The sequence below is a fragment of the Pelodiscus sinensis genome, chromosome 1 (assembly GCF_049634645.1).
Source record: "Pelodiscus sinensis isolate JC-2024 chromosome 1, ASM4963464v1, whole genome shotgun sequence".
NCBI lineage: Eukaryota > Metazoa > Chordata > Testudines > Trionychidae > Pelodiscus > Pelodiscus sinensis.
In genome coordinates this window covers 147,610,407-147,622,021 of record NC_134711.1, presented here as the reverse complement: position 1 = coordinate 147,622,021, position 11,615 = coordinate 147,610,407, and the positions used below count along the sequence as shown (strand labels likewise).

The 11,615-nt window shown below is 45.6% G+C and overlaps 1 protein-coding gene across 6 annotated transcripts in view; it reads right to left on the bottom strand.

Moving 5' to 3' along the window:
- Positions 1 to 11,615, bottom strand: part of CCDC191 (coiled-coil domain containing 191) — a 38,832-nt gene that overhangs the window by 10,358 nt on the left and 16,859 nt on the right. For 5 of the 6 annotated variants that reach the window (XM_075906459.1, XM_075906444.1, XM_025188875.2 and 2 more), the window contains 5 exons: positions 6,894 to 6,976; positions 5,954 to 6,055; positions 4,111 to 4,254; positions 2,015 to 2,167; positions 1,403 to 1,557 (listed from right to left, as the gene is read on the bottom strand). In XM_075906459.1, the coding sequence (XP_075762574.1) occupies positions 1,403 to 1,557; positions 2,015 to 2,167; positions 4,111 to 4,254; positions 5,954 to 6,055; positions 6,894 to 6,976 (637 nt within the window). Of the gene's footprint in view, positions 1 to 1,402; positions 1,558 to 2,014; positions 2,168 to 4,110; positions 4,255 to 5,905; positions 6,056 to 6,893; positions 6,977 to 11,615 lie in introns of those variants that run through there. The other variant, XM_075906475.1, reaches the window with a different exon arrangement.

Genomic DNA, 11,615 nt, shown 5'->3' with positions numbered 1-11,615 from the left:
AAAGGGAGAGGAAAAGAGATGAATGGTCCAGACAGCCATTAAAAGCCTTGGCGCTATTCTAGAGTAGCCACAGACCTCCAGGATTCACCCCCTCTATTGCTATTGCCTGGCAGTGACAGGTTAAAACTCTCCAGTGCGGGCAGTTTAATTACAGATGTCAGTCATCCCAGAATACTAACACTTTGCCCTTCTCTCTTGCCCTCCCTCCAGCTCTCACTGGCAGGATTCATTAGTCATTGTCTGCTGAGAGCTCTGAGGATGAAAGGTGTTATATGAAGGCTAATGAGATCCTTTCAAAAGAGGAGGTGAAGGCAGCTTCTTTATGGGAAGCTCCCACATGGAAGGAGTGAGTGAGAAGAGCAGCTTCGTTCAGTGCAATTCAGTGGCTTGCCAGCCTAGTCACCTCACTTCCAGTCTCTCCAGATCCTCCTCTACTCCTCCAGTTCACTGTGCCTGTCACTGCTAACCAGGCACTATCCCGAACCTGCTGCCTTAGCCATGACAATCAGGTTAGGCATTAAACTGTACACAAGCGTGAGGTAAATTTGCAAACTAAAAGCAGAAAAACACATTGATTTCACTGATTCTTCCCAAGAGCCAGTGATGGAGCTTGTCTGCACAGATCCCATGTTTACTATACCCCATGTGCACCGCTGAAATATGATTTCAGTCAAGAGTAGGAATGGGATTTGACTTCTCTGCTACCTGCAGGGTCTTTGAGACTTAGCTCTTCACTGTACTGACTATAACCAAAGTCCTGTTAAACCTGTACTACAACACAGCTCTGGGCGGCTTAATTTGGAATCTATTCAGCTTCATTCATCCTCAACAAAACTGTCAGTTGAGTTCTCACTGCAGAATTGGGTAAGGAGCAGAAAGAAACACCTGGATTCTCAGCTCCCAAGTGGCATTTGCAGCTAATCAGTTTTGGATTCATAAACTCAGTCCATTCAGTCAGCAGTCACCCAGAACAGCAGCTCTGGAAACCCTGCAATGTTATTCCTACACACTCATTTGACTTACTATCAATGTACTTAAAAGTTTTTTCTAAGCTGGCTTTTTAACAGGAGCTGTGTGGCCAGATCCACTGACTGACTCTGAAAGTTTCAACCATTCATCACCTTTCCCCACTCCTCCTCCTTCAGTGAATTCAGAATTGCTGAAAAGGTTAAGAACCAATCTTCCCTTTCCAATCTGCATGGAGCCATCTGGCCTCAGATGCTGGGCATGGAGCTGACAGTGGGTGCAGGATGTGAGACCAGAACATCGGAAGCAAGACCCACCTTTCACATGTATTGGCTAAATACGGTATTGCCTAAATACGGTGGGTTTAAGAAGAAAAGCCAGACAGTCAAAAATATCCCATAGGTAAGAACAACTCCCACTAGGGGAATACATTTACCTATCGCTGTGCTCAGCTGCAATCTTCTGCTTTTCCCATAATGCACTTTTCTCCTCATTGAGCAGGTCAAACCATGCCCAGAACAGCTTCTTCTTGAGAGAGGCTGCATGGAGCCTGCTCGCTCTCTCTTCCAGAGCAGAGAAACCATCCTTGTACTGGGGAATGGAGACAGGGAAAGAGGTAAGCATGTTCTCCTGTCCTCCTCATTAAACAACTATAGCAGAGTGACAAGAAAACCCTAAGTGAAGGTAATGGGCACGGGAATGAGAAAGACAGGCATGAAGGAGCACCAGGCTATGGAGTAAACAGGTAATGACTCAGGGGCACAAAGAGGAGGAAGTGATTGAAAAGGTCAGAAGAAGAGCAATAGAAAGAGGGAGTGACAAGGTCAGGCATGAGGTGATGTTAGTAGAGGAGAAAAGGGCTGAAGAGACAAGGGACAGACATGAAAGGGAGGTTAGGGTGACAAAGCAGGCAGCACACAATGCAATGCCACTGTGATGCAGGGCCCACCTGGAGCCCACAGGTGCATGTGGGTAGGTCACAAAGTTGGGTTTGGAGTGTTCAAGCAGCTGGTTGGGTTCATAACATCCTCCCCCATTTTGGGCTCACCTTTAACCAGCTCCGGAAGCCTCTTCTGAGTAATATACGGGAAGAGAATTCCTCAGCCCGAGCCATCTTCTCAACAAGGCTCTCCTGGACATGCTGGAACCAGGCTAGCAGGCACTTTCTTTGCAGTCCTAAGCAGTGATGGTTTTGTGCCACCTGAGCAGAGTTAGGAGGGGAGAAAAGAGATAGTTACCTAAACAAATATGTTGTAGGGCTGCAGTCATGGAAATTCCACAGTAAAATTACCTCAGCTTGAATGTAACGGTCCCGTGACACACCATGCCCAACTGTGCCATGCTTACACGGCCTGCCTGTGTCTTCCTGACCAAGTGCTGATCAGCTTGTGGCCAAAGAGTGAGGACTGACAAATGATTTGCTGCCAATTAGGGGCATCTGAGTAAAGCAGATGCATTCCTTACTCAGACATAACGTCACACTGACTCTTACCATACTTCAGGGGATAGCCAAGTTAATCTGTACAGAAAAAAACAACAAATGGTCTGGTAGCACTTTATAGACTAACAAAACATGTAGATGATATGTTTTGTTAGTCTATAAAGTGCTACCAGACCATTTGTTGTTTTTTTCTGTACAGACTATCAGCCTCAGATCATGGGAATCACAGGTAACTGCATGTTCATCAGAAATTATTTGCTTTAAATTTGCTGTTTTTGTTTCACTGTGTGCCATTTTGATCTTGTATTCAGGAACCCGTGTCCAGTTAAGGTTTATTCTACCCTGCTTTATTTCATTTAAAACTACCATGTCTCCTTTCACTCTTCTCCTTTCAAATTAAATAGTATTAAGGTCAAATTTTCAAAAGTACTATGGCTCAGAGCCTCAAAGACATTTATGTACTTGATATTAATTGGTGTAAGGTGCCTAAATACCTTTGAGGATCTAAGCTGGTGTCCAATGTTTCCTCTATTTTTTCCATCCATGTGCAAAATAAATGTTGTTATATGCACTGAGGCTGTGAAGATGTGCACCACAAGCAGAAACGCATGCCATCTCTGGGTGGCTGTGGGCATTCTGCCACTCAGCTGGGCGGCATTTGAATCTCTCCTGGGTGGCCACCCAAGCGCTCAGCTTACAGGGAACACTGCCTGTGTCCCATTCACTTCCAGTGAAACTTCAGGGTCCAACATGCTTAATTTACTTTTGCAAATAGACCCTGAACTCATAAGTAATCTAAGCACCCGTGAAAGTGTTAATTTTCCCTCTAATCTTCTACAGCCACATGTGCCTTTTATCACCTTCAGTGCCCTTTTCTGGACCTTCTGTGCCTAGATTTTGAAGAAGAGATGGCCAAACCTGAAAGATAGGCTTGAGCCCTGCAAAGTAACCTGAACTCCATAGGACCCACATACAAGGGCTAGGTCTGAAAACAATGCAACACCCCTGGGCTCTGGGTAGGTTGTCTCTGATCACCTCCTGCCTGTGGGGTTGGCACAGAGTGGCTGTATGCGCTGCTCCTGCCAGCCACCTCAGTCTCACTGAGCTGTGTGTGCTGCAGAGTGAGCATGCAGACGAGTAACCGCACCTTTCACCTGCAGTGCACATTGTGCAAAGACGCAGCAGCAGCCAGCAAGTATAAGGCACACAGCCGCACCACCTGGGTCCACAAATGGGAGGCAACTGGAGATAGACAGTGGACATGGGGAGCTGGAAGCCCCCAACCAGGCTGAGCTCCAAGGATGATCTGGTGATGATGCTGACACAGATTCAGGGGAAAGTGTCGGAGTCAGGTCAGGACCGAAAATGACTCAAAAGTCTCAGATCAAGTTTGAGGGGACCGTGCTTGGCTTGGGTATGGGCCCAAGCCAGGCTTTAAAATGAGGCCCAACAGACCTCTACCCTGGCTAAGATCCTGCTGCATGAATTTAATATTGGAAACATCCTCTGTTCAGGAATGGTACAGTGCCTGCTCTTGGGGGGGAGAGGACTTGGTCAGCTAATAGTTTTTTCTATCTCCCTCTGACTTCAGAGCCCCATTACCCATTTCTCCCCCACAATCCCACTTGGGTCGCTGCTTCCCTTATTTCTCTTCCCCTCTCAAGAGCCCCCTTCCTCAGTTCTGTCCTCAGTAGACACTTTACCGCCATGTTTTCCTTGGCCTGTTCCCTTAGCCTCTTCCAGGGTTCCAGCCCCTGCTTTCTCAGGAGGACCTTCTCATAATGGTCTCTTGCTTTTGCCATCAGCTGCCGCTCTCTCTCCAGCCTTCTCTGCTTCTCCAGTTCTTTCTGCAATTCAAAGAGCAGCAGTTTAATTTATCCCGGGTAAAATGGATGGTAAGGCACACAACCACAAACAGCGAGTAGATGGGCATCCTGATCTGGCCAGAAATAGGAATCTGCAGATTGTTTAGCTTCAACCACAAAGTGGCCAAACATCTCTTACACACAAATGCATCAGCTAGTACAAGAATGAGCCAACAATGGCTGCGCGCTGCAAAGGGAACAGTCTCCCTCAAGAAATCAAAAAGGCTTGCAATAAGGATGCAAAATCCCAGTTAATCAGTTAAACATTAGGTCAACCTAATGCTTGACTAAGCACGATCTCACCTTTCCACACCCCTAGCCCATGGGGCTCCCAGCCCCCGTGCTGGGGCTGGCTGTGCTGGCTCGCAGCCCCACTACAGCCAGGCTGGATTGGCCCCTGCCACAGATGGGGCTGCTCTGGTCACCCGGAGCAGCCCCTGCCTGTGACATACTGAGGCCACTGCAGATAGGGGCAGCTTTGGATGCCTGGAGAGAATCTTGCCTGTCATGCGTCGGGTCTGCCACGGACAGAAGCAGTTCAGCCAGTTTGCGGTGAGCCCTGCATGGCTGGACCAGTCCCCTCTCCACGGCAGGTGGGGTGCTACTCCAGCCCCTACTAGTTAACCTTTCACATCCCTAGCTTGCAACCATTATGGAAGAATGATCACAGTACTAGGGAACGTCACTCCCCACTTGTATGTCAAAGGAATGGAGAGTCTAGGACACTTATACATTGGTATGGGTGTGTTTCTCAGGGTATGAATCACTTATCCCAACCTCGCCCCCAGTGTAGAAAGTGTTATGCCAATGAGAGAATTCTTCCACTGACCTAGCTTCAGCCTGTGGGGAGGTTGATTATCTACACCGACGTAAGAATTCCTGTTGGCTTAGGTAACATCTACACTGAAATGCTACAGTAGCATGTAGGTCACTGAATGGGAGAGAGGAAGCATCTCTCTGGGGTTTAAAATCATTCTGCCGCTTGGGCTATAGCTACAGCTCATTCCCAAGCAATCACCTTGAGATGGCAGTTCCTGCCAGGCAGAAACAGATGATGTACCAGAGGAGACATTCCCATTCTTTGGGGGGAAGCTGCGCACTGGGAACTCTCTAGGGCAGTGTTTCTCAAACTGTGCTCCGTGGAGCCCTCTCCAGGGACTCCGTGAGGCTGACAAACTGGAAACATCGATAGGTACAACACATACAATCAGTGGACCGCTGGGGCGCCGCATACATTTTTACACATGTAAAGGGCTCCAGATCCCCAAAAGTTTGAGAACTGCTGCTCTAGGGCTTAGTTAGCATTGGCTATATATTTGTTACTGATGCAGCAGGGGATAGGGACATGAATGAAAGGAGCAACCCAGAACAAGGTATGAGTACAACACAGCCAGCCACAGTGCAGGCTCCCCTCATACAGTCTCCCCGATGCACCTCAAACCTGACAAAGCCTCTGCGGGGATGGACAGATAGTTCAGTGTCCATGACCTATTCAGTCCTCGGCCTCTGCTGATACACTAGTAAGGAAGCATCCAACAGTGCTAGTGGGTTTTATTCTCTGGATATTAGGACACTGACTGAGATTCTAACTCATTTTATCATGGCCACTGAATAGCTGCCACGGGGCTTTTACTCTCTATGGACGTGGTTGTGAGGTAAAGGCATGGAGTGTCCTGTGCACCAGTTTCTGCTGTCTCCTCTCCTCTCGCCTCTTCTCCAGCTGGGCCTCTTTTTCAGCAGCCTCCTTCCTCTGATGCTCTTCCTCTTCAGCCTTCAGCTGCACCTTGGAAAGAAGGACATGGCTGGGACAAAATTTACTGCATTTGAACTTTAACAGGGACAAAGGACATTCAGACCAATGACCAGGGTGAGCATGCTGCTTTCAGCAGTGACCAGTAACTGTTGTGCAGTGATGTACATGAGGGTGGGGAAGGACACTGCTTCCTGAGACCTACAAGTGATCACTGTATATAGCCTGAAGCACTGCATTTGACAACCCTTCTCTTTGCCTGAATAACTTTACACATTCCTGAAGGTTATCCAGCCCCAGTGTCTCACTTGGCCATGATTTCCACAGGCTGCCTGCCTCTATGATCTGTGATGTTCTACTTTTATTCCCATGCAAAAAACATCAAAGTTAGTGTTATGGTGGCTCAGCTGTATTTCCCTGATGCGCCATGGACACTCAAAGTCAAGGAAGCTGTTTCACTGAGGCAACATTCAGACCCAGCACAACGCTCTTCTCCAAACATTCATCTATTTGCTTATGTTGTGAAATAATCTGGATCCGTGCCTGCTCACCAATTAAAACCTTTCTAAGGTTTGATTAAGCCTCCTCTACCCAGCTCCTTCAGGATCCTTTTCAGGTCGAGCGTGGACGGGGGCTGCTCTGGCCAGTAAGAGTGAGAGTTACTGGTTAACCCTTCACATCTCTAGTTGATATAGGGCTTAGAGAGGTTTTTTTTTTATAGTTTTTTGGAGTGTCTATTATAATTCACCTATGGGCTCAAGTTAAACATTTAAATGAAGGTGTTTTTCCCAGCACTTGACTGTGAGGGGCTTCCTTTCACGGGTCCCTCTCTGAGCCAGGGTGTCTCCATTTAGTTCTTGGCTTTACATACCAGTTTCTCCTCCTCTCTTTTTCTCTTGATCTCTTCCAGTTCCCTCCTCCGTTCTGCTCGGTGAATTGCTCTCTCTTCCATGGCTAGAGAATTAGGACCAAGGGGACATGAAGTTTAGTTTATAAAAGCTACAAGGCCATGGTAGCAGTTGGGAACAGGATAGATGTGCAGTTCTGTCTCCAAACTCTCACTCAAGCTTGGCATGGTCAGTACTGAGGAGCTTGGGTCCTGCCAGGTCTTTAGACTGGCAATGCAGGGAAGGACTTGTAGGAAGAGTTCGGAGTGCTGACACTGACTACGACTGACTCCCTGTGGCCATCTTTCAGAGCAACTCACTGATGGGCTCTGGAAGGATTCATGTCCAGAGTGTCTGTAGCACAGAACTTTTAAGAGAAAGTGATACATGCAGAGAATCTGTTCCTTTCCTCTCTCCCACCCCTATGAGAGACATGATTGACCTTAGCAAGAAGCTGTGCGTGTGGCCAGGTATGATAAGAGCATTGAGCAGATCATACAAAAGTGTTGGTTAAATACATTCTACCAACAGCCCTTCTTTATCCCTGAAAATGGCCAGTTTAGGTGTAAGCAGAGTGTTCCCATGGATTTTGCTTGAGAAGATAAGCAATACTTTCTTGCAGTGCTTGGGGGATTATTCAGTATGGTAGGTTATAAATTATTGCAGCATCCACAACAGTCTCAGCAGCCAGTCAGCAAAAATTACACACATCTGGGTAACAAACAGAAAAGGATACTCTTAATCCCCCCTCCCACCCACCGGAAGGCCTTTTGAACTGGGCTCTTGCTACAGTTCAAAAGCAGAGGTGCTGGTTCCCTTATAGACTAATCAAATAGCCATGGAAATCCCATTGACGATTTGATTAGTTAATTAATCTAAACTGAACATCTCTATTCTTTGGACTTTAAGAATGGTTTGAAACCAAACTCCAAGAAGGGCTGAGGTTCTTATTAACTTGTGAAAAGGGTCCAGGGAGGGAAACCAAAGCAGGGTGCCATAGAACTGCCACACAGGGGCACTTAAGAGACAGCTGATCTTGCTGCAAGTCCAAGACCCAGTCCCTCCACTCTACAATGGCTGGGGGTGTAACATCCCTTATCAGTAAAAACTGGCAGTACACCTCAAATCAGACTTTGAGGACACTCACATGGAGAATTTTCTTCTTATTTTTCTGTTTGGATGAAGAGGTGCAATACAGCTGATTTAAGGGAACCTGCAATGGGATCACCAAGAGACCTCGACATATTGGCTGGGGAGAGAGGTAAAATCCATGACTATGGATTTAGGGTTCAGTCTTGGAGACCTTACTCACAAAGGACTTCAGGATGGATCTCTTGGGGTACGTGTACAGTTACAGAGTTGGCATTACTTCTCACATGGCTGTTGTGAGATCAGTTGAAATGCAGCAATCTCATTGGTCAGCAGGTAGGTGATGTCATCAAGGAGTCTCTCCTGTATGTTCTGTCAGAGCCAGTCTTTGCCCCTCTGTGTCAGAGTGACGCAGTGGCAGGTGCAGTCCCCAACCCAAAGGTAGTTTAGTCTTTTTAGCACAGTAAAGAAATTGCTTCCCCAGCTCTGCCTGGGCTTTCAAAGCCAGGCTGTTTTGCTATTATAGATGGGCCCAAGTCAACTGAATATGGACTATGATCCCTTCCTTCAAAGATTGTGGGATTTTGCTAGGGTCTGGGGTTTGGGTTCAAACCCATCTCGAGTTGATACAGGGATAACAACAGAGCCGGGGAGTGGGAACCATCAGCAAAGCATCTGATCTTCCAACAGATAAGTGCAATGAGTCACTGGACTGTAATTAGCAGTTGTTAGTAGGGATGGCTACCCACTTTCCAGCTGTCACTCTGTAGGAGTGGGGAAGAGAAAGCGGGGCTCCCAGGTCTCCCTGAGCTCACACTCATTGGTGTGTTCATATAAATACAAGAGATGGGACTAAGGTTTTAAATTCAAATCCAGATTTCATACACTGCAGTGTCTGATTGTATTTGGTTGGATCCATTATATGAATTGGGAGGCGAATGTGACCAGCTCAAATTTTGGTCCAAATTCCAAACCTATCTCAAATTTGGGAGTCCTTTGATCTGTGAATTTGGTTCATGCCCCTTCCGCCTTAGTATAGCCCAATACTGACTAAAATGAGGCAGCCTGAGAGAAAGTAAGAGACAGAGGTGTTAAATCAATGCAACATAGCACAGAAAGGACCCATGGGCTGAGGGGACTTCATGAGTTTTGATAAGTTTCTGCCAGAGAACAGAACAAAGAGTGAATAGGAATTATTCACAGCTTGACATGCTAGTAGTATCAGACTAAAGCCAAAGAAGGAAACACAACTGAGACCCAAAGGAAATATAGTAAGTAGGATTAGTTATTGGAATAAACTAGCAATGGCAGTTCCACCAGTGCAGAGATTCGAGAAAAGGCTTTAGCACAAATGGCATTTGGGTGGGATTTTTAATAGTACCTAAGTGAGGTAAGAGTATAATCAAAATCAATGAGACTTGTATTCCTAAAGCACATTTTGATTCCACTCATAGAGCTATGTCAATTGTGCAGCTTAAGTCAAAATAGCTTATTTCGGCTTTTGGTGCTCCAAAGCCCAAAATTTGGTGGTGATGGGGGATTTCAACTATCCAGATATATATTGGGAAAATAACACAGCAGGGCACAGACTATCCAATAAGTTCTTGGACTGCACTGGAGACAACTTTTTATATCAGAAGGTTGAAAAAGCTACCATGGGGGAAGTTGTTCTAGATTTGATCCTAACAAATAAGCAGGAACTGGTTGAGAATTTGAAAGTAGAAGGCAGCTTGGGTGAAAGTGATCATGAAATCATAGAGTTCACAATTCTAAGGAAGGGTAGAAGGGAGAACAGCAAAATAGAGATAATAGATTTCGGGAAGGCGGATTTTGGTAAGCTCAGAGAGCTGATAGGTAAGGTCCCATAGGAATCAAGATTGAAGGAAAAAACAACAGAGGAGAGTTGGCAGTTTTTCATAGGGATATTTTTAAGGGCCCAAAAGCAAGCTATGCCGCTGCATTGGAAAGATAGAAAATATGGCAAAAGACCACCTTGGCTTTACCACAAGATATTGCATGATCTAAAAATAAGAAAGGAGTCCTATAAAAAATGGAAAGTAGGACAAATTACAAAGGATGAATATAGGCAAACAACACAGGAATGCAGGGGCAAGATCAGAAAGGCCAAGGCACAAAATGAGCTCAAACTAGCTACGGGAATAAAGGGAACCAAGACGACTTATTATAAATACATTAGAAGCAAGAGGAAGACCAAGGACAGGGTAGGCCCACTGCTCAGTGAGGAGGGAGAAACAGTAACAAGAAACTTGGAAATGGCAGAGATGCTTAATGACTTCTTAGTTTCGGTCTTCACCGAGAAGTCTGAAGGAATGACTAACATAGTGAATGCTAGTGGGAAGGGGGTAGGTTTAGAAGATAAAATAAAAAAAGAACAAGTTAAATATCACCTAGAAAAGTTAGATTCCTGCAAGTCAACAGAGCCTGATGAAATGCATCCTAGAATACTCAAGGAGCTGATAGAGGAGGTATCTGAGCCTCTAACTATCATCTTTGGAAAATCATGGGAGACAGGAGAGATTCCAGAAGACTGGAAGAGGGCAAATAAAGTGCCCATTTATAAAAAGGGAAATAAGAACAACCCAGGAAACTACAGACCAGTTAGCTTAACTTCTGTGCCAGTGAAGATAATGGAGCAAGTAATTAAGGAAATCATCTGTAAACACTTGGAAGGTGGCAAGGTGATAAGGAACAGCCAGCATGGATTTGTAAAGAATAAATCATGTCAAACCAATCTGATAGCAGTGGATGTGGTAAACCTAGACTTTAGTAAGGCGTTTGGATATGATCTCGCATGATATTCTTATCAATAAACTAGGCAAATACAACTTAGAGGGGGCTACTATAAGGTGGGTGCATAACTGGCTGGATAATCGTACTCAGAGAGTAGTTATTAATGGTTCACAATCCTGCTGGAAAGGTATAACTAGTGGGGTTCTGCAGGAGTCTGTTTTGGGACCGGCTCTGTTCAATATCTTTATAAACCATTTAGATATTGGCATAGAAAGTACGCTTATTAAGTTTGCAGATGATACCAAGCTGGGAGGGGTTGAGGATAGGGTCATAATTCAAAATGATCTGGACAAATTGGAGAAATGGTCTGAGGTAAACAGGATGAAGTTTAATAAAGACAAATGTAAAGTGCTCCACTTAGGAAGGAACAATCAGTTTCACATGTACAGAATGGGAAGCGACTGTCTAGGAAGAAGTACGGCAGAAATGGATCTAGGGGTTATAGTGGACCACAAACTGAATATGAGTCAGCAGTATGATGCTGTTGCAAAAAAGCAAACATGATTCTGGGACGCATTAACAGGTGTGTTGTGAGCAAGACTTGAGAAGTTATTCTTCTGCTCTGCTCTGCGCTGGTTAGGCCTCAGTTGGAGTATTGTGTCCAGTTCTGGGCACCACATTTCAAGAAAGATGTGGAGAAATTGGAGAGGGTCCAGAGAAGAGCAACAGGAATGATTAAAGGTCTAGAGAACATGACCTATGAAGAAAGGCTGAAAGAATTGGGTTTGTTCAGTTTAGAAAAGAGAAGACTGAGGGGGGACATGATAGCCGATTTCAGGTATCTAAAAGGGTGTTATGAGGAGGGA